This window comes from Hoplias malabaricus, chromosome 4 (genome assembly GCF_029633855.1).
Source record: "Hoplias malabaricus isolate fHopMal1 chromosome 4, fHopMal1.hap1, whole genome shotgun sequence".
Taxonomy (NCBI): Eukaryota; Metazoa; Chordata; class Actinopteri; order Characiformes; family Erythrinidae; genus Hoplias; species Hoplias malabaricus.
The window spans coordinates 62,622,985-62,646,597 of NC_089803.1; the positions used below are offsets into that span (position 1 = coordinate 62,622,985).

The 23,613-nt window shown below is 40.9% G+C and overlaps 1 protein-coding gene across 1 annotated transcript in view; it reads left to right on the forward strand.

The window, feature by feature from the left end:
• LOC136694709 (thyrotropin-releasing hormone-degrading ectoenzyme-like) overlaps positions 1–23,613 on the forward strand; it is a 268,426-nt gene that overhangs the window by 242,012 nt on the left and 2,801 nt on the right. Inside the window, exons 17-19 of the mRNA XM_066668480.1 lie at positions 695–862; positions 18,579–18,719; positions 19,105–19,186. Coding sequence (XP_066524577.1) covers positions 695–862; positions 18,579–18,719; positions 19,105–19,186 — 391 coding nt within the window. The remainder of the gene's footprint in view (positions 1–694; positions 863–18,578; positions 18,720–19,104; positions 19,187–23,613) is intronic.

A 23,613-nucleotide genomic window follows, 5' to 3' on the forward strand; every position in this document is an offset into this window, starting at 1 on the left:
AAAATTAGTCAAAATCTTTACATCAATCCATTCTTTTGGTTACATTATTATACCCAAAAACAGCATGCATTCTTCTCGCTCACCATTTTCAAACTGCTTAATGTTTAGGTTATGTTTTTTTGAATAACACCACAAAAGCGGGAAAGTAATAGATCCATAACAGTAGACAGACAGAGGTCACAAAACAGTAAAGAAACCAAATATGAGAAATTCCAAAAACCAAAAGACTAAACAATGCCAGGAAGAAGGGATTTGAAACACGAGTGAGGCTACACAGAGGCTAAGCAATACTTCGCACAGGAGAGAGGCAAACTCATCAGTTAAATACCCTCCTGAAAGTTCTATATACAGTACATGGGGAAAGGATAGTGTTATTGAAGTCTCTGACCGGTACAGAAACTGTCTATCAACACCATTTGAGTTTCTGCTTCTATGTGGGGCAGGATTAATGGCCAACACAACTGGGGGAATGTTTGAAATTTGAATCACGAGTACACGTTACACAAAAATGCTTTAAAAAAATTATTGTACACCTAATATATATTTGTCTTTTCCTGATATTCATGTTCGTGTCAAAATCAAATCTCAGACATCATCTGACTCATTATACAACTCTTTTCCTTAGTTTAAATGAAACATTCACCCTCAAAGATTATTTTAAATGCTAAATCTGTTTTATTCCTGGTCTCTACAGGATCCCTCCTAATGTTCGGGACATTGTGTACTGCACGGGCGTGTCCCTGATGGACGAGGACGTGTGGGAGTTTATCTGGATGAAGTTCCACTCCTCTACAGCCATCTCAGAGAAGAAAGTTCTCCTGGAGGCTCTGACCTGCAGTGATAACAGCTTCCTGCTCAACAGGTAAAGAGTTAACACAACAGGCCACTTAGATCTGGAAACTTTAGGATTCACAATTCATAAAACATCAAACCTTACCACAGCAAAAGCAACAGAGAGAATCCCGGAGGTTTGTGAATGAGAGAACTGTGTTTTTGTTTAAAAAGGGATCCCAGTTTTAGTGAATTCTGTTGAATTTATATTTCAGCACTAACAGAGAGCTGTGGTTGGCCAGCAGAGAGAGAGTGAGAGAGACAGAAAGAGACAGAGTGAGTGAGTCAGGCCCTCTCTCCTCCCCGAGAGAATGTGTCCAATTGTCCTCTTCTTGGATGAAAGTTCAGCTGCACCACACTGGATCTCCACTGGTTTACAACTGATCTCTAATTGTAACAGAACTGTATTGTATCAGACACAGCAGATCCTCGTGGCTCAGGGCCTCAGGAGTTTGTCAGCAGCTGCTATTCTGCATTTTCTCTTGATATTGTTTCCTTGATTTCGACAGAAGATGTTTTTTTTTGCAAAGACTCCAGTATAGCAAAGAAAGACAAGATGATGTCTGTGTGTGTGTGTGTGTGTGTGTGTGTGTGTGTGTGTGTGTGTGTGTGTGTGTGTGTGTGTGTGTCTGTGCGTGTGTGTTATCCGTCTGGACACTTTCAGCCTCCTGCCGATGCTCAAGTCTGTATCCCAGCTTGATCACACTCACGCATTCTTGTAAAAATAACCAAGCCTCTCGATTAGGAAGCGATCTGAAGCCACAGACGCTTTGATCAGACGTTTGCTTTGTGGCAGACGTCAATAGCTGTGATTTTGCCCGAGACAACGAGAGAAAGAGAGACGAGGCCCGGGAGGAGCAGGGACTGATCACACAGTGCTCTGAAGCTGTTTAGGCCTTTAACACAATGTTTGTTTCACAGTAAAACTTTTGTGGAGGGAGTTACATAGAATCTCATGTTTGGGAACTTGAAAATGAAACATGGCACAAACAAAGAGGATGAGAGGGTCCCTACCACACAGCTCCAGGGTCTCAGGGTCCTGGGTTTGATCCTAGCCGTGAGTCACTGTTTTAGAGTGGTTTGGTGTGTTCTCCATGTGTCTGTGTGGGCTTCCTCCAGGTGCTCTGCTTTCCTCTAAAGGCCAGAAACAGATGTTTGTAGGTAAATTAGCTGTGTGAGGTGTCAGTGGTAAGTGACTGGGTGAGTGTGTGAAATAATCCACAGGTGTGAGTGACTGGGTAAGAGTGTGAAATAATATACAGGTGTGAGTGTGTGAGTAACTGGGTAAGTGTGTGAAGTAATCCACACGTGTGAGTGTGTGAGTGACTGGGTAAGTGTGTGAAGTGATCCACAGGTGTGAGTGTGTGAGTGACTGGGTGAGTGTGTGAAGTGATCCACAGGTGTGAGTGTGTGAGTGACTGGGTGAGTGTGTGAAACAATCTACAGGTGTGAGTGTGTGAGTGACTGGGTAAATGTGTGAAGTAATCCACAGGTGTTAGTGTGTGAGTGACTGGGTGAGTGTGTGAAGTAATCCATAGGTGTGAGTGTGTGAGTGACTGGGTGAGTGTGTGAAACAATCTACAGGTGTGAGTGGGTGAGTGACTGGGTAAATGTGTGAAGTAATCTACAGGTGTGAGTGTGTGAGTGACTGGGTGAGTGTGTGAAGTAATCCACAGGTGTGAGTGTGTGAAGTAATCCACAGGTGTGAGTGTGTGAGTGACTGGGTGAGTGTGTGAAATAATCTACAGGTGTGAGTGTGTGAGTGACTGGGTGAGTGTGTGAAATAATCTACAGGTGTGAGTGACTGGGTAAGTGTGTGAAATAATCCATAGGTGTGAGTGTGTGAGTGACTGGGTAAGTGTGTGAAATAATCTACAGGTGTGAGTGTGTGAGTGACTGAGTAAGTGTGTGAAATAATCTACAGGTGTGAGTGTGTGAGTGACTTGGTGAGTGTGTGAAATAATCCATAGGTGTTAGTGTGTGAGTGACTGGGTAAGTGTGTGAAATAATCTACAGGTGTGAGTGTGTGAGTGACTGGGTAAGTGTGTGAAATAATCCATAGGTGTTAGTGTGTGAGTGACTGGGTAAATGTGTGAAGTAATCTACAGGTGTGAGTGTGTGAGTGACTGGGTGAGTGTGTGAAGTAATCCACAGGTGTGAGTGTGTGAGTGACTGGGTGAGTGTGTGAAATAATCTACAGGTGTGAGTGTGTGAGTGACTGGGTGAGTGTGTGAAATAATTTACAGGTGTGAGTGTGTGAGTGACTGGGTAAGTGAGTGAAATAATCCATAGGTGTGAGTGTGTGAGTGACTGGGTGAGTGTGTGAAATAATCTACAGGTGTGAGTGTGTGAGTGACTTGGTGAGTGTGTGAAATAATCCATAGGTGTGAGTGTGTGAGTGACTGGGTGAGTGCGTGAAATAATCCATAAGTGTGAGTGTGTGAGTGACTGGGTGAGTGTGTGAAATAATCTACAGGTGTGAGTGTGTGAGTGACTGGGTAAATGTGTGAAGTAATCCACAGGTGTTAGTGTGTGAGTGACTGGGTGAGTGTGTGAAGTAATCCATAGGTGTGAGTGTGTGAGTGACTGGGTGAGTGTGTGAAACAATCTACAGGTGTGAGTGGGTGAGTGACTGGGTAAATGTGTGAAGTAATCTACAGGTGTGAGTGTGTGAGTGACTGGGTGAGTGTGTGAAGTAATCCACAGGTGTGAGTGTGTAAGTGACTGGGTGAGTGTGTGAAATAATCTACAGGTGTGAGTGTGTGAGTGACTGGGTGAGTGTGTGAAATAATCTACAGGTGTGAGTGACTGGGTAAGTGTGTGAAATAATCTACAGGTGTGAGTGTGTGAGTGACTTGGTGAGTGTGTGAAATAATCCATAGGTGTGAGTGTGTGAGTGACTGGGTAAGTGTGTGAAATAATCTACATGTGTGAGTGTGTGAGTGACTTGGTGAGTGTGTGAAATAATCCATAGGTGTGAGTGTGTGAGTGACTGGGTAAGTGTGTGAAATAATCTACATGTGTGAGTGTGTGAGTGACTGGGTAAGTGTGTGAAATAATCTACAGGTGTGAGTGTGTGAGTGACTGGGTAAGTGTGTGAAATAATCTACAGGTGTGAGTGTGTGAGTGACTGGGTGAGTGTGTGAAATAATCCATAGGTGTTAGTGTGTGAGTGACTGGGTAAATGTGTGAAGTAATCTACAGGTGTGAGTGTGTGAGTGACTGGGTGAGTGTGTGAAGTAATCCACAGGTGTGAGTGTGTGAGTGACTGGGTGAGTGTGTGAAATAATCTACAGGTGTGAGTGTGTGAGTGACTGGGTGAGTGTGTGAAATAATTTACAGGTGTGAGTGTGTGAGTGACTGGGTAAGTGAGTGAAATAATCCATAGGTGTGAGTGTGTGAGTGACTGGGTGAGTGTGTGAAATAATCTACAGGTGTGAGTGTGTGAGTGACTGGGTGAGTGTGTGAAATAATCTACAGGTGTGAGTGACTGGGTAAGTGTGTGAAATAATCCATAGGTGTGAGTGTGTGAGTGACTGGGTAAGTGTGTGAAATAATCTACAGGTGTGAGTGTGTGAGTGACTGGGTAAGTGTGTGAAATAATCTACAGGTGTGAGTGTGTGAGTGACTTGGTGAGTGTGTGAAATAATCCATAGGTGTGAGTGTGTGAGTGACTGGGTAAGTGTGTGAAATAATCTACAGGTGTGAGTGTGTGAGTGACTTGGTGAGTGTGTGAAATAATCCATAGGTGTTAGTGTGTGAGTGACTGGGTAAGTGTGTGAAATAATCTACAGGTGTGAGTGTGTGAGTGACTGGGTAAGTGTGTGAAATAATCTACAGGTGTGAGTGTGTGAGTGACTGGGTGAGTGTGTGAAATAATCCATAGGTGTTAGTGTGTGAGTGACTGGGTAAATGTGTGAAGTAATCTACAGGTGTGAGTGTGTGAGTGACTGGGTGAGTGTGTGAAGTAATCCACAGGTGTGAGTGTGTGAGTGACTGGGTGAGTGTGTGAAATAATCTACAGGTGTGAGTGTGTGAGTGACTGGGTGAGTGTGTGAAATAATTTACAGGTGTGAGTGTGTGAGTGACTGGGTAAGTGAGTGAAATAATCCATAGGTGTGAGTGTGTGAGTGACTGGGTGAGTGTGTGAAATAATCTACAGGTGTGAGTGTGTGAGTGACTTGGTGAGTGTGTGAAATAATCCATAGGTGTGAGTGTGTGAGTGACTGGGTGAGTGCGTGAAATAATCCATAAGTGTGAGTGACTGGGTGAGTGTGTGAAATAATCTACAGGTGTGAGTGACTGGGTAAGTGTGTGAAATAATCTACAGGTGTGAGTGTGTGAGTGACTTGGTGAGTGTGTGAAATAATCCATAGGTGTTAGTGTGTGTGACTGGGTAAGTGTGTGAAATAATCTACAGGTGTGAGTATGTGAGTGACTGGGTAAATATGTGAAGTAATCCACAGGTGTGAGTGTGTGAAATAATCCATAGGTGTTAGTGTGTGAGTGACTGGGTAAGTGTGTGAAATAATCTACAGGTGTGAGTGTGTGAGTGACTGGGTGAGTGTGTGAAATAATCCATAGGTGTTAGTGTGTGAGTGACTGGGTAAGTGTGTGAAATAATCTACAGGTGTGAGTGTGTGAGTGACTGGGTGAGTGTGTGAAATAATCCATAGGTGTTAGTGTGTGAGTGACTGGGTAAGTGTGTGAAATAATCTACAGGTGTGAGTGTGTGAGTGACTGGGTGAGTGTGTGAAATAATCCATAGGTGTTAGTGTGTGAGTGACTGGGTGAGTGTGTGAAATAATCTACAGGTGTTAGTGTGTGAGTGACTGGGTGAGTGTGTGAAATAATCCATAGGTGTTAGTGTGTGTGACTGGGTAAGTGTGTGAAATAATCTACAGGTGTGAGTATGTGAGTGACTGGGTAAATATGTGAAGTAATCCACAGGTGTGAGTGTGTGAAATAATCCATAGGTGTTAGTGTGTGAGTGACTGGGTAAGTGTGTGAAATAATCTTCGGGTGTGAGTGTGTGAGTGACTGGGTAAATATGTGAAGTAATCCACAGGTGTTAGTGTGTGAAATAATCCATAGTTGTTAGTGTGTGAGTGACTGGGTAAATGTGTGAAGTAATCCACAGGTGTGAGTGTGTGAGTGACTGGGTAAATATGTGAAGTAATCCACAGGTGTGAGTGTGTGAGTGACTGGGTAAATGTGTGAAGTAATCCACAGGTGTGAGTTTGTGAGTGAATGGGTGAGTGTGTGAAATAATCCACGGGTGTGACTGTATGGTGCCCTGTGAGGGACTGGTGCCTTGTCGCACCCAGTGATTCCTGGTAGGCTTTGGACTTACTGTGACCCTTAACAGGGTGAATGGGTTACAGAAGATGAACGAATGAATGAACTTCACAAACAAGTTGCATACAAACAGTACAGCTAACTTTACTGTGCAAAAGTCAGAGAGGGTGCTTCATTTATCTATTTCCTGTTAAAACAGCCTCTAAGTAGCAGTGATTCATGCTTTAGATTAGATATAAATGAATCTATTTGCTTAAGGAAGAGCAATGTCACCGGGAAAATAAGTGAAAAAATTCTTTTCAAAAATGATGAAAAGATACATAGAACAGGGAATTTCTTCAGTATTTTATGTCCTGTCTTTCACCAGTCGGGAACTAAAGACTAAAGAAAAAGCCAGCAGCCTATAGGCACTTTGCCTGCAAGTCTCCGTGGTGCCCTAAATCCTCTCAGAATTCAATAGCTGGATGAAGGGGGTAAAGGATTATCGTCCAGTGAGCAGATCCCAGAGCCCACACATTATTACAGCCTCCAAGGACACGCTGTGGGCGGGACATCTCCATTTGTGTTGGCTCTTCTGCAGACTGTTCTGTAACCCACTCAGAGAGAGGAACCCAGCCACACAAGCTGTAACCAACCCTCCCACACTGGTGCATTACCACTGGAGGAAGCTTTTCAAGAACCAAGAAGCTTTTCAGGAATTCAGGAAATTCTTGGGCACAATTTTCCAGGAATTTGGGACGTTTCTAGGTGGTTTTCAATTAATTCAGACATTTTTAGGTGCATTTTCACTGTTAATTACTTTTCTGAAGCTTGGAACCTTTAATGGAACATGGGAAGTTTTTAGACAAAGCACTTTTTAATTGGACTTAAAAAGCACTATATTGTTATTCCTCATACTTCTTACTACTTGTACATTTTCCTCTCCAGGTTTCTCAAATCAGTACAGCTTGAACCGCACAACGTACAGAATCTGTCCAAACTGCATTTTGGCAGTGTGAGGTGTGCTATGAGCTTTTGGAGTGAAGTGTTGAAGTGTGAGAAGCTATTGTTGTTATTTGTTGATATTGTGTTTTGGACACTTACGGACCTTTATGAGCGTTTGCTGCTTTTAAATTGATACCATCTCGTTTCAGCATCTTGTTTTTACTGTCTCCAGCCAGAATGTGGCAAATGGCTAAGGCCTTTTTAATGTGAAGTCTAACAGCAAAGCAGTGAGAGAACAGCAGCTGCGGCCTCCCTTTAGAGCTCTAACAGTGTCTGCGCTTTACTGTTTATGTTGTTTATTACCTTTTTTACATGGTGTTTTTAAGTTGCAATTCCCCTGTATGAGGTCTCCTATGGTGGACATAATTGTTTAACAGGAGGCCTTTCACTACATGAAATTGTGATGTATGAAGCATACATTTTTGCATGTGGACAAGCAGTGGGAAATATGACTATGCTATAATTCAAACATTTTTAGTCACACCTTATAATTAGTAATTGTATCAGCTGTTTAAAGGCACACCCACTCTGCGCACACACAGAGTTTGTGTGTTCTTTATAGATGCTCTGCAGCCAGCTGCACAGGGACCTGGGTCATTATTCCCAATGTGAAGAGTCAGTAAGATGGGTATCCAATCCTTGGGTTGTGGTTAACATCACAGTTTATACCCATCGCCATGCTGGGGACCTACTCATTACTCACACAACCCTAAAACCATGATGTCTAAATTGTATTGTGGTTTCTGTCCTCATTTATATGTTAAAATGAAAATATATATATGAATCCTTGACTCATTTATCCACGTCACCTTTGTAAACAGAGCTCTGTTTGTCTTTGTCAGTCAATAGAGCAGCGCAGGTCACGTCCCAAGTAGCACCCCCACTACATAGTGCACATCACAGATTAAAAAAAAAAAAAAAGCGAATAACACTGCACCCAGAAAGTAGTTAAACCCTAATTCTACTTGGAAACATGAATCTTGTAACTGACTAAAAATAAAGAGTGCAGATACCGTTATTTTAGGACAGACGCTGTGCTCTATGGAGGATATAGAAAGACATTTGGGATTCTGCCTATGCTTCACTGCGGCGTGGACACATCCCTCACTTGTCACTCACATTTTCAGAGGAGAACTGCTTTATTAAACTATATACCAAATCATAGAATTAATTTAGGCAGACACTCGCGATGAAACATCATCCTACAAGAATCTGTTCCACTTCCAGAGCTCAAGGACAGTGGGATCAAATTATTTACCCTGTAGCCGGGGGAAAAGAATGAAACCAAAATATGTGGTTTGTGTCTGCAGTCGCTAAAACAAAACACAAGTGAAATAAGACAATTACTGAAGCTTGAGTATGATTTGTGTATGAATATGTCACATGGTTTCGGTTAGCGAAGAAATTTGAGAAGTCTCACTTTGCTAACAGTTTTCAAGAAGAAAATGCAAATGTGGCTAACAGAGTATAATGGTCATTTTTTGTCATCATCATGCAACACCATGAAACCAGACAATCGTCCACCAATATATTGCCCAGAACTAATCATCCAACACCTGCAGCTGACTTCACTAATGTGTATGTAACTGTTTGACATCAAATCCTCACAGCAATGGCCCAACCTCTAGTGTAAAGCCTTCCCAGAAAAGCAGAAGTTGTGGCAAAGAGGAGAATAATTCCCAATTAATACACCAATTATATCTCTTAAATTGTACCTCAGATAATATTTCTGAGATGTAATTATATCTCAGAAAAATGCTCAGAAAAGAAATGTTGCATTTAATCATATATGTAAACACAGCTAGGTAACATACACAGAGGTGGGACTTTTCACAATCATAAAGCAACATTTTTTTTTATTTAGCATACAGCCCTGTGCTAATTGAATGATAAAAGGTGGAGAAAAATAAGCAGGAGCTGTAAAGTGACACTGTGTTTTTCTGAAGTGTCAGACAGAGCTGGAAGGAAACAGGAGGTATAGGCTCTGGAAATCTATTAGCCTCATGCATGTGCTAATTGGAACCAGTAGCACTATGTTGGGGGGCGTGGGGTTGGCGTTAGTCTTAGCATCAGAGCATGGCATTAGAGACCGCAGCAAAAAAGCACCACGCGGCGAGAAGCCTTTAGCACAAAGTGTATCAGCAAAAGCAGCAGGAAAACAACAGCTGTGTGCTCCCTGTGGAGAGATTTAACAGCTATGGAGCTCTGCTGAGCGATCCTGAGATTCTGAAGGCATTTCACTAAGGCTTTCTATGACAACAGTGGCTATAAGCATGTAGGGACATAGACCTAAGAAACATGGCTTAAAATACCCTACACAGACCACTGTCTGACAGTTCTTCAGAAATCGGGGCTAAAAGACCTGGTTGCTGATTCTAGCAGCAATACTTTTACAATTCTGAGAAGAGACTGTTGTCAAAACATTGCTGTGAGGATTTGATGGCAGTCTTGATACTATTTAAAGAGGTCAGGAACTCATGTTTGATGCAACCAAAGTTACCAAGAGGTATAAAATTTAGATCCATAATCACAGCTGAGCATGATCACTGGATTAGGGACTGTGTCTCTTCACTCATTGTCCCTTTTATCAGCTCCACTGACCATACAGGAGCACTTTGTAGTTCTACAATTACAGACGGTAGTCCACCTGTTTCTCTGCATACTTTCTTATCTCCATTTCTCCCACTCTTCAATAGTCAAGACCCCCACAGGGCAGGTATTGTTTGAGTGGTGGACCGTTCTCAGCACTAAAATGTCATTGACGTTGTGGTGGTGGTGTGTTGGTGTGTGTTGTGCTGGTATGAGCGGATCAGACACAGCAGTGCTGCTGAAGTTATCCAGCCAAAAATATCCAGCCAGCAGTGCCCTGTGTCAACTGGTGAAGGAGCTACTGCCCCTGACTTTACATCTACAGAATGGACCATTGAGTTTAGTGTGTCTAACTGAGTGGATAGTGACAAAACTCCTGCAGCACTGCTCTGTTTGAGCCACTCATTCAAGCACAACACAAACTAACACTTTGCAGCAAAGAGTTTCTGGAGTTTCTGTTGACTTTGGAGGAGTCAGATTAGGTTTTATATCACGAGCACACGGAATATGAATCTTCAGAAAACGCCTGGAAGACATTACAGATGCTCTGAATGGAGGACATTCTGATCGTTTCCTGGCTGATCCTGTTCCGGAGCTTCCTGCTGATCTTGGAAATGGCCTGGAGACAGTATTTCATTGATTTAAGCTGTGCTTGAATTTGATTCAACCACAGGCTGAATATAAGACTCCAGCTCCAGATTGGATGTGCGTGTGTGTGTGTAGGTGTGTGTCTGTGAGCTATAGGCAGAGAGCTGTGACTCAGTCTTTCGCATTAAAAACATCCCTCTGAATTCCAAACTCCAGCTCAGGTGAGAGCTCTATGTTCTTGGCATCACAGTCCCGTATCCCCATGTTTAACCGTATCCCCATGTTTTTTACTGAATGTTGGTTGTGATGCCCCTGGCTCAGAACAAAGCTGTTTGTTAGTGCAGCTGTATGTACTGCTGCAGTTACAGGTTCTACTCTTATGGGAAAGCTGGAACATGGCTGTGAGCATTGATGGCCACAAGGGCATTAGTGAGGTCAGATACTAATGGTACAGCAGTGGTCGTAGCTCCAAAGAGCCCACAGTGACACAGTTTTATCCTTCACTTTAAATCATGATGTCCCTATGTGACATTTACTGAACATCCTAGATGCAGTCACATGACATGAATGTGGGTGACCTTATTTACAGAATGACAGTGTGCTTGGTGAGTACATAGAGACCATAAAAATGCTTATTGTTAAAAGTGTGATTTTGTTTCTAAAATGTGTGTTCCATCCTTTTCAACATTCCAAAATGTTGAAATACGAGTTACATCATTGTTGTGATGTTTGTTACATTGGTAAGAAATGTGAAAAAAATAAATTTATTCCATGTTTGTTTAGTCTGTTCTACAGTACCATTCAAATGTTTGGACATTCCCACTCAGGGAGGGTTTCCTTTGTTTTGGGTCATCTTCCACATATTGTGAATGTACAGCACCGGTCAAAATTTTGGACACATTCTCTATATTCTCATTATTTTCTACATTGTAAATGAACATGAAAGACATTAAAACTATGAAGGAACACATGGAATTATGTAGTAAACAAAAAAGTGTTAGACAAAATAGAATATATTTTATACTTTCGATTCTTCCACCTTTTGCTTTGATGACAGCTTTGCACACACTCTGTGTTCTGTCAGTCAGCTTCATGAGGTCGTCATCTGGAATGTTTTTCAGTGAAGAGCTGTGGCCTCGTCAAGAGTTAATTTGTAGAACTGCATGCCTTCTTAATGTGTCTGAGACCATAACTTGGGTTGTGCAGAGGTAGGGCCTGGTACACAGTTCTATACAGTGAATAGACCTATTCCAACAATGACTAATGAGATGTGTCCAAACTTTTGACTGGTACTGTATATATCTCTGCCCTGTGAAGGACTGGCGCCCCCTCCAGGGTGTATTCCTGCCTTGCGCCCAATGATTCCAGGTAGGCTCTGGACCGCGACCCTGAACTGGATAAGCGCACACAGATAATGAATGAATGAATGAATGAATGAATATATCTCTGGCTTTGACTTTATGGTGAAATATGGGCTCTTATGTGTTAATGTCCAGTTACGTATCTTGAAATTACATTACACTCTCTTCTCCAGAAGGTTTAGTGGAATGCGTTAAGAACAAAATAACATAAAGCCTTAAGATGATCAATGTAAATCAAAATTATTATCACACAGAGGTCTGTATTTGGAATCATACTCAAAGTAAAAGTGGAAAATAAAATTACAAGCTGATCCAGCTTCAGTGGAAATTCCTCTAGACACGTTAAAATGAGGCTCAGTAGTGTGTGTGGCCTCCATGTGCTGTATGACCTCCCTACGACGCCTGAGCATGCTCCTGATGAGGAGGCGGATGTTCTCCTGAGGGATCCTGAGGGATGTCTTGGTACAATGTGGTGCTGGTGGATGGAGCAAGTCATGATGTCCCAGGTGTGTTTGATTGGATTCAGGTCTGGGGAAGGGGCAGGTCAGTCCATAGCATCCATGCCTTCATCATGCAGGAACTGCTGACACACTTCAGCTACATGAGGCCTGGCACTGTCATGCATCAGAAGGAAACCAAGGTCCACTACACCAGCATATGCTCTCACAATGGGTCTGAGGATCTCATCCTGGTACCTAATGGCATTTCAGGGTACCTCTGGCTAGCACATGGCCCTCGAAAGGAATGCCTCCCAACACCATTACTGACCCACTGCCAAATCATCATGCTGGAGGATGTTGCAGGCAACAGAATGTTCTCCAGACTCTGTCACGTCTGTCACATGTGCTGAGTGTGAACCTGCTCTCATCCCTGAGCAGCACAGTGCGCCAATGGCGAAGCTGCCAATCTTGGTGTTCTCTGGCAAATGTTAATCGCCCTGCACGGTGTTTGGCTGTAAGCACAAGCCCCACTCATACCACCCTCATGGAGTCATGTTTCTGACAGTTTGCGCATAAACATGGATATTAGTGGCCTGTTGAAGGTCATTTTGCAGGGCTCTGGCACTACTCCTTCTGTTTCTCCTTGCACAAAGGAGGAGGTAGAAGTCTTGCTGTTGGCTTGTTGCCCTCCTATGGCCCCCTCCCCTGGTGTATTGGCCTGTCCTCTGGTATCTTCTCCATGCTCTGGACATTGTGCTGACAGACACAGCAAACCTTCTTGCCACAGCTCGTATTGATCCTGGACGAGCTGCACTACCTGAGCAACTCCTGTGGGTTGTAGACACCACCTCATGCTGCCTCTAGGGGTGAGAGAACTGACAAAATTCAAAAGTGACCAAAACATCAGCCAGAAAGGAATGAGAACAGAGAAATGGTCTATGGTCACCACCTGCAGAAACACTCCTTTATAGGGGTTGTTGTGCTAATTGCCTCTCATTTCTACCTGTTGTCTGTTCCGTTTGCACAACAGCAGGTGAAATTGATTCACAATCAGTGTTGCTTTCAAACTGAATAGGTTGATTTCACAGAAGTGTGACTGACTTGGAGTTACATTGTTACATACCTTTATCTTTCATTTTGCAGTAAGTAAGGACCTTAGACTTTTGCATGCACAGCTGCTCCACAGCATCCTATTTCATGGCATGTGTTTCTATGACATTTGAATGCCTTTGTCCTGAATGAGTGCAAATTAGCTGAGTTCACTAATATAGAGGATGTCTTCTAACCTTTGGACGTGTAACGTACGTAGAGTTTAATTTGGATGCAATCAACAAAGAGGGCAGTTGTTTCATCCATTTTATTCAACCAAGAAGCTGCCTCCATGTGACTAGACTATAAAAACAAGACCAAAGGAACAAATTAAGCGAACAAAAGTGCTCTATTGCATCATAGTTGATGTGCAAACGAAGCAAAGTTTGTTCAAGTGGAAAGCATAAACAAGCCTTTACTATCTGCCCAGGAGCGAAGTGTTTAATTCAGATGGCAGCCCAAAGCACAGGGAAAGCACCTTGCATCCCAAAAGACCAGCTTTGTCACCTTGCCTTGTTTGCTACAAACTCTTGGCTTCTGCTGGTCCGGCATGTTAAACACCATCCCAGCAGACAAGCAGACGAGTGGAGAAACTCTCAAACAAGAAATCAGCCGAAGGAGCCAAGGAGAAAGTTCTGGGTGGCGTCCGCAGAGATTTATGGGTCGCTGTCATGCAGGTTCAGCACAGTTTGGAAACTAATGAGGAAGACTAGTGCTCTTTTACTTTATCCCCAAAGTCAGGGCTATTTGTGACAAGCTGAACCTGGAGGAATAAGAGCTGATCTCTGGGTATGTCTTAATGATAAACAAAAGTAGCCATGAAGCACAATCAACCCAAAATCTGCCTGAAACCACACAGGGATTATTAGAGGCTAATTTTGACCTGGACCAAAAAGAGTAATCTGTTTTTTCAGCTGAGAAGCTGTCTGCGGGTGGCACAATGGGGCTGAGGGTCTGCCACAAAACTCCAGAGTCTCAGGGTCCTTGGTTAAACTCCATTCCGGTCACTGTCTGTTAGAAGACACAACCCAAAAATACAGGTTGGTAGCTGGATTGACTGTGTCACACTGACAACTGTAAGTGTATGGGTGAGTGTGTGATTCCCTGTGTTGTACTGGCGTCCTGTCCAGGGTGTGTCCCTGCCTTGCACCCAGTGAATATGTGTAGGCATTGGATGACCCCAATTGAGATGTGACAGTTATAGAAATTGCCTTTGCATACCAAATGCACAAATTAAGCCAAAATAATTGCTGTATTTTATCTTGGATAATGTACAAAAGAAGCAAGTGTTTATAAAAGAGCAATTGACAATTTTTTTGTATGCAGACAAAAATTCTTAGTAACACTTTATTTACATGATTCCTTTTTTTACAGATTTTCAATCCCTGAACAAACCAATTTATGCTCTACATGGAGGCTTAGAATAGGCTTCATATAATAATTATTTCAAAGAATGAAGAAAATTATTGTAGAACATTTCTGATTGCTTTTTTAAATAAATAAATGAATGAATGAACACATAAATAAAAAAAAAAGTTTTTTGTTTTGTTTCTTATTTTTTAAGAGTTGTATGCTGATTTAAAAGAAACATCTGCATAATACACTTTGGCTCAAACAAGCATTAGCGTTTAGTCAAAGAAAAGCAGTGGAACACATATGGCTACACAGTGCAGTATTTTCACACTGTGCTTTCTCCTGACTCTGCTATATAACACAAGTGTCACCTCAGACAGTGACAGCAAATCAAAGTGTAAATGCGCCAGTGGTAAAACAGCAGAGCTAGCACAGGCGCCTGCTCACTATTAGCACTGAATAATGGATGCTCTATTCTTACGCCTTCTAAGCTTATAGCTACTATTGTCTTCTTTGCCATGCAAATGCCCCCATGCAGTTTACATCAGGATTTGTTCTCCATGGTATCTAGGCAGATAAACTGTGCTGTCCCAATATTTAGAGCTTTGGGAATATAACAGAAGGCGTTAGATGTTAGATTACCTACAGCGTTTACTGCTTTGCATACTGAGTGTGCAAAGGAATCAATTTAGGTCAGTTAATTACTGAAGGAGTCACTGCAAAACTACAACATATGTGTTAAATATATGAATGTGTCTTTGTTTTACTAACTTTTGTTTAATCAAAAATGGTCAAGATAAATTAGCTAGCTTTAATATATGTTCATTACCAGTTCATTACGCACTACATTTACTTTATTACATTTACTTGAGTAACTTTTTGAATAAATTGTATTCATAAGAGTAGTTTTAATGCAGCATACTTTTTGCTTTTACTTGAGTATATTAGTGAAGAAGAAGTGGTACTTTTACTCTGTTACATTGAGCTACATTCTACTCGCTACTTATTTTTATTGATCTGTCAGTGCACAATAAGGAACTGTATTCAGGAGGGTAGTGAATGATTTTGGACACTAACTCATGCAGGATTTTACCAAACTATGCCGTGCATTATAGGTAACTGCTATCCACTAGTGTCAGCTAGTGTACATGGGTTGTACACTAACTTGTGCGGTGCATTGTGGGATTGTTTGAGTGCACTGAATATACTGCACTAGGTTTTCGGGCACTCATACAAAATGAACACAGCATTTGTTTTTTGTTTTTTTTGTTGTTGTTTTTTTGTCAAGTCTTCCAACAGAGGCACTGTCACATGACCGTGTCTCACAAATCAAATATAGCCACTAGCAACTTTTGACTCAGTTTCACCAATCAAACAGAGCCAAGTCATCACAAGACCGCACACAAAATCCCTGCTGCAAACACAGGTGGAAAAGAGAAAAGACAACGGCGTGCATTTCGCAGCAACACAAAGAGACACAGCACCCCTGGCCACACACAAAATCAATGTTAACTATCCAGGCAACCAAATAAGAGTTATTTATTGAGCCCATTATTTTGTTTTTTTTGTTTTTGTGACTGAATTTAATTTTTCTTTTACTTTTTAAATATTTAATTTATTATTGTTTTAGTTGTTTAAACTATTCTCTGGCTCTGAATGTGTTCACTGCTGTTTTATATTTTTGTGCATTCAGGTGTATTATTTGACATCCTGATTAATAAACAGAGAGGTTACTCAGCAGTTACTCAGTACTTGAGCAGTTTTTTCACTTAGTAATTTTTACTCTTACTCAAGTAATTAATTGGGTGACTACTTTTTAGTTTTACTTGAGTCATATTCTAAAGTAACAATACATTTACTTGAGTACAATTTTTGGCTACTCTACCCACCTCTGGTCATTACCCCATATTTAAATATATAATACACACAACAATAGATTTAAATTAATTTAATGTCACAGTAAAATATATTTTCTTCTACTTCCACTCATCTGCAACAAATGTGGTCTGAATGTTCTCTTTCTTTAGACATTCTTTTTTTTATTTTGATCAGCTACAAGCCAGAAATAATTACATTGAACATAGGAAGAAATCTGTTTGTTTTGGTAAAGGCCTCGGAGGCTCCAGCAGGGTTAAAACATGTGTCTCATTCTTCTCATCCGCAATAATTCAGTGGTGAAACAGAGTTGTGTGTACAGATCTGAAGCTTGACGACATTAGCATTAATCTCTTGGCTGTTCTCCGGAGGACAAACGAAGTTCAAATGGAGAACAGAGAGGAGAAGCAGAAAAAAAAAACGACATGCTGATGAGAAAGGGCGGCGTTTGGTTTCTCTTGACCACGGAGAAGCAATTACCCACAGTGTAATTGCAAATTGAAAACTTGTGCACCATGGCGGTGTCTTTTTCTGCAGCGTCTCATTTCCTATTTCCTTCCTTAATCCCTACTTGACATTTTGCACCAATTTGACGCAAGAGAACGTGTCCATGTTTGAGTCTGTCTCTGCAGGTTAATTCTTTTTTAAAGATCCTGTATTACGCTATTAATACAGAAAAAAACAGACCTCAATTAATTGGCTTTTCCTGGGGCTCCTCAGTTCCGAGCTCATTCTGTGCAGAAAGTAAATACCATTGTTATTCGTCTGGTTACGTATGGATTCTCCTGCGACGTGCTACAAAGCCACCATTAGGGATTCTGACAAACAAACAAGAAAACCTGACCTTCCACTGTTCTGCCGGAGAAGGAAAGCAATGGGAAAACATTGCCCCAATAAAGTTCACACACCAAGTTCCCAATGCAGAAATCAATACTGGAGCCAGTGTAAATCTCTAAACACCTTTTTGTATTTGCATTTTTAGTAAACAATAGAATCGACACCTCTCACACCTGAGCCCTAATAAAGAGGAGGCTATTTCAGTAAACAGATATTACAAATATGCAGGCTTTTACAGTCAACAAGAATACAAAATGAATATGAATATAGATTAATAATATCCTAAAATGAAAGATATCAACATTTAGGTTTTTTTTGTTTGTTTAGTGTTTTTAAATTATTTTTTCCTCCTTTGAGACATGTGACATCTTTTTAAACTGCCCGTATCACAATGCTGTTCTAGCTCAAACACGCTTGGAGGAGAACACTATCTGCCGAAGGCTGGGTTTCCCAAAGCCTTTGTAGTATTTAGATTATAACAGAATGGTGGTGTGAATATTGTATTAAACACGCTCTTCACCAGACCTTTTTATATTGATCTACTATAAGGGATGGGTTTAGTTCTGTTACATTCACCATTTTTTTCTAATTGTCTAATTGGCTGATGTCCATTAGCTTTGTCTTAAACAGTAAAAACAGAAAATGTGACACAATTAAGCAGATAAATATTTGTTTGTGTTACAGAAGATTATAAAACTACAGTGTAAAGCTAAAGCTACATCCATTCAGACACCAAGGCATAGATTTGAAAGTCATGTGAGCAATTCTTGAGCTCAGAAAATAGAAGAGTATGGCCATGCGGAGGCAAGAGAACAGAAGCAGAAGAGCCACAGTACCTAATTCAGGTCAAATGTAGTAACTAGTCCAAATAACATGCATTATTTAGCATGCATCATCTGTTTATATGTGCATACTGGACACGACAGCATTAAAGCTGCATAGTTCCTAGCATTGACAATATACATTTGTTAAAGTCCTTCACTCATGCTTTTATGAACAGTTATATAAATATACCACATATAATAAGACATAATATATGAAATGTAATGCACTATTAATATAAAACGAATTAAGAAATATGCACCACATCTTCTTATAACCTTTTGGTCACAACTTTTGCCACTGAATCTTTTGCGCCCATTTATTTCATAGGAAAACCAAGAGAAAAGAAGCTAAAGACATGCAGTACCTAATTAGGATATGTATGCTGTACATTATTTATGTTTGTTTCTGTTTTTGTATTTGCATATTGGACACAACAGAGAAGCAGCAGCGTTTGTAGATTGGATACAGCTAATATTTACATTTCTTTGTTTATTTTTCTGTTTTCCAGACTTCTGAACCTCTCTCTGAGTTCTGACCTGGTTCCAGATCAGGACGTGATAGACGTGATCATTCACGTTGGACGTAATCCTCACGGACGCCACCTGGCGTGGAGGTATTTCCGGGAGAAGTGGGACATGCTAAACTCCAGGTGAGCTTTTCTAAAATCATGGGATGTCCTCCTTCCTTTCCACCTGTGTGTGTGTGTGCGTGTGTGTGCATGTGTGCATGTGTGTGTGTGTGTGTGTGTGTGTGTGTGTGTGTGTGTGTGTATATAAATCTTTAACACTCCGTCTCTCTTTCTCAGTGTCTTATGAAATATATATGCGCTTCCTCTCAGTCATAAGCCTCAACTGCTGAATCCTGATTTTCTTGTTTGTGTGTGGAGCTATAAAGCGCATAATGAATAATATTTATTGGCTTTTGCTGGTGCCTTGTAAACAGCGCAGCATTATTGAGAGTGACTTTTCTTGTCCCCGCTCCACCCCTCTTACATTCTTTCCTTCCTTCTTTCTTTCTTTCTTTCTTCGCCGCAGGTATGGCGAGGCCTTATTTATGAACTCTAAATTAATCAGCGGGGTGACAGAGTTCCTCAACACAGAAACTGAGCTCACTGAGGTGAGTCTGACGCTAATGTGGCTATGCTATCAACAGCTTTCAGCTTCAGTATGGCTTCGGGACGGCTGGAGCTGAAGGGAAATGGAATAGCCGTCAAAAGATCAATCACAATATCCTCAGAACAACTCTCTGTGTAAAACTCCTAGGGAGTCAGATTACTTTTAGGAGCAGGAGCAGCATCTTATAACAAATGAGTTTGGGATCAGGCCTAAAGCGTGTATCACACACGTTAGTCAAATTGGACCTATGTGTTAGTGTCATGTTTTTGTGTGAATTGTACATGCTGCTACTAAAACTGCCCTTACGTTGCAGGGTGAGGCCTAGTGTAAAGGTTAGAGTTAGAGTGATGCCCAGCACCCAGTGTGTGTTCTCAACTGGATAGGCAGTTACAGACAATGAATGAATGAATGAATGACTTTTTCTATGGAAATTACATTCTAATATCTTTTTATCTGCAACTACAGAAAATACCCCAATGGTTTGTTAACCCTTAGAAGTCACTGATCACACCAGAGTGATTAAAAGTGAACAAATTGGAATAGTAGAGGTGCTTCAATTATTTAAATATCTTTACTACAGGGAGAATCGCTCAAAAGAGGCCCTGAATATTCAGCTGTAACTCCCGTTAAGATGAAGCAAGATGAAACATTGACATGTGTAATCAATTGCATTAAATGTGATGCTGAAAGTGATCTCAGTTTTCTGCCAAACACATTTCAATGCGGCATGTTACTGAAGGTATCAGGGAATACCAGCAATTTCACATGGGATGTGAAACGCAGGGGCATCCCCGCTTTGTTCAAAGCTCCTTATACTGAGGAGCATGTCCCATGTTGTTTATATTGTCTTAGCAAGAGATATTAAAGAATATTCAGAGCCTGTACCAGTTGAATACAGTAAGAGAGTCAGGTGAACTCGCTGGAAGAAAGAGAGAGACATAGACAAAGAGAAGAGTGAGCAAGAAAAAGAGAGAGAGCATGTGAAGAAGAGACATGCCTGAAAAAAGATACAAAACGTTGGCATGGAAAACTGTAGTTTACAAGATTGGTCAAATTAAGCCAAGACTCTTAATAACTACAGTTGTGTATTTCAAAGACTTACGTTAATGTGTTCAGTTAGAGACTGTAGATAAATATACACATACATACAAATATATACATATATATATATATATATAAACAGTAAATACAAAAAATAATAATAATAAAAAAATAAAATATATATATTTTTTTCAATAAAGTAGTAGGTAGTAGGTGTGAGTGAGTTTGAAGAGCAATGTTTTGTTCAGATTCTCCTTGATTTCATCAGCACACATTATTTAATATCGTTATTTATTAATCGGTAAAACTAGGTATTGGATGATAACCTCAAATAATACCGACTCCACGAGGAGAGATTTGGAAAAAGTTAAACAACACATTAACACACAGAATATCACACTCCCTGGAATTATGTTATTTGGTTTTATTCAGATGTTGGGTGTTATTAGTTGTTTTATTGTGAGTGGTGTGTTCTCCCCATGTCTGCATCGGTTTCCTCCAGATAATCTGGCTTCCTCCCACAGTCTAAACATATTTTGATAGGTGGACTGGCTATTCAAAAGTGTCCACAGGTGTGAGTGTGTGATGGACTGATGCCCTTAGGACGTGGACAAAAAAGACCCCAAACAGAACAGCTACCAGTTACAGAAGACGTGTGAATGGATTGATATAGGATCGTACACACTACACTTGCTAGTCTGATGTGGAAGAAGGACAGCCATCCTGCATTACCCAGAATTAGAGAGTATAAATAATATATGCTCAGCTAATAAACCATGCAGCAACAGATGGACCTGTATTCTGTACCCAAACACCTTTGTCCTTACCGGAATTATATGAAATGTCTTTGGGACAACATCGGTTGTAAAAAGCGCTACACAAATACGTTTCATTTGACTTGATTTGACCTGTATAGTACATCTATTAAAGGGAGTTTCTAATGAAGTACATTTCTGAAAACACTGAACTACGTTTTTGAAAACATTGGCCGGCGAATTGTAGAACAAAGTGGCCAGGCTTTTAATGAAGTCTCAGATTAAAAACAAAATCAAAAAGATGGTGGTTTGTTGAGTTTAAACACATTCACCTCAGAAGCCCTGTGGTGAAAGCATGCACCCAATTAGAGTGGAGCAGGATCCAGTCCAGGGCTGAAGTGTGTTTATGTTTTAGTCTGTTATGTATTGGATTAATTGCTGGTCTGGGCTGTTATGTTTGGTGCTGAATATGTAGCGATTTATGTGGGGGGGGGGACACGAATGTTTCTTCTGTAAAAAACACACCAAACCCCAGGTGACCATGTATTAGAGGCAACTCCAAAATTCTGTTTACTTATTATAATTCTGTCATTTACTTACCCACAAACGATTAACCCCCGTTTGCCAAAACGGGCTGGATATTCATTTATTCAAATATATGCAGCACTCGTCCCTGAGGGCCCAGAAAGCTGATGCCTGTCTCCAGCTTTTACTTTTCCATAACTGGCATTTTTCTTAAACAGTGCATTAGCATTTTGTCATAGACAATGAACTGCAAGAAGAGCACATCATGGCCTCTTTATGCATTCGGTGCTAAAGAAAGGTGGGAAAATAGCTTTGAGAGTTCCACTGGTATCAGAGGCAACGTTAAGCATGTGCTTAATATTAATGGTGCGCTATGTTTGAATGTATCTACTGGGAACTACCAATGTCAGAATAAGAAATGGCTAAATGGCCATTATTTTCAACAAATGTTTCAAACTATTTGAAGTTTCACTGTTGACATAGACCTGTTTGCCTTAATATACCATTTGAAACAATTTATTTACATATTTATTATATAATTAGTTACATGGTGAGTCACAAAATCATCCAAAAATGTTCTCATACTACTTTTCTTCTGGAATATTATAAAGGATATTTCTTCTCCAGTGTGAAGGCTTTATAGAAGTTGAGACTGTTACAAGATATGATGGCAGTCTGAACAGTCTGGGACACTGTACTGAATAAAAGGCACTGTCCTTCTGATGAGATGAAAAAGATCCTGGGGCATTTTCTCAAAATAGCCTTGGTGTCCTGACTCAATCGACGATTATGACCACTTCTGGCCTCTTAATCATGCCCATCCTCAAAATAAAGTGGCTTTATCATTCCCTTGACATCTCTCTATCTAATAGCTGATGTGTGGTGAGTGTACTGACATGGATTGGCTGCTTTTACAGTTTCCAGGCGGATGCTGCTAATGGTTGAGGCAACTCCCTAAAATCCCAAAAGAACATAAAGTTCTTTGAGTGTCTGGAAAATGTGTAACTGTCTTCACTCAGTCTTGACAATATTAATGAAGTCAGAATCACAAATACCACACCAGCTCATCCCAAAATAATCAAGTATTCCTCATCCCTCAGGAAAAAATGCAGGTCCCCTTTTTTCAATGCTCCAGACCACTTTGTTTTGTTGGATTTATTTTTTTATTTTTTTATATGAGGAAGCTGTGCATCCACAATGGTTAAACCTTAAAGCAGCCTATTTCACTGATTAAAAGGAGGCATTCTTCAAGCATATATATATATATATATATATATATATATAGCGAGTAGCGCATTTTTAATTCATTCATTCATTATATGTAACCCTTATCCAGTTCAGGGTTACGGTGGGTCCAGAGCCTACCTGGAATCATTGGGCGCAAGGCGGGAATACACCCTGGAGGGGGCGCCAGTCCTTCACAGGGCACCACACACATTCACTCACACATTCACACCTACGGACACATTTAAATGTGGGAGGAAACCGGAGAACCCAGAGGAAACCCACGCGGTCACACCAGACTCCTCACAGACAACAGTCCTCCTCACAGAGCGGGACTTGAACCCACAACCTCCAGGTCCCTGGAGCTGTGAGCTACCTGCTGCACCACCGTGCCACCCGACTAGCGCATCTCCTCTAATAAAAACACAAACATATACTTCATTGAAATTTTAGGATCTTCACTTTACACACATCATCTTTGTTTGAGCTACAAATAAGACATCATTCACACTAACCTCAGATAATCAAAGCAAACCTGTGTTATCTCTAGTGACTATGATAACTGTGAATTAAAGCAGCCACACATTTGTCTCTATACCGTCCTCAGCCTGAGGTGATGCTGTGTTGTTATTCACTGCTTTTTCCTTTTATACGTCTTTGTCACTAATTGGTAGGAGAAGTTAGCAGAGGGTTTGAGAAACTGAAAAGGCAAAGGAGGCAAAGTTTCCTTTCTTTCTTGGGGAAAAAAAAATCAACATTTCTATAATTCTGTTTACTTCAAACCTACTCCCCAGCCTCAGTCCCATAAGCAGCATTGTTATCTACTCAATTACATGTAAGTCATTTGCATGTAAATGCATGGTTTTGTACTGCGCCCCTGTTT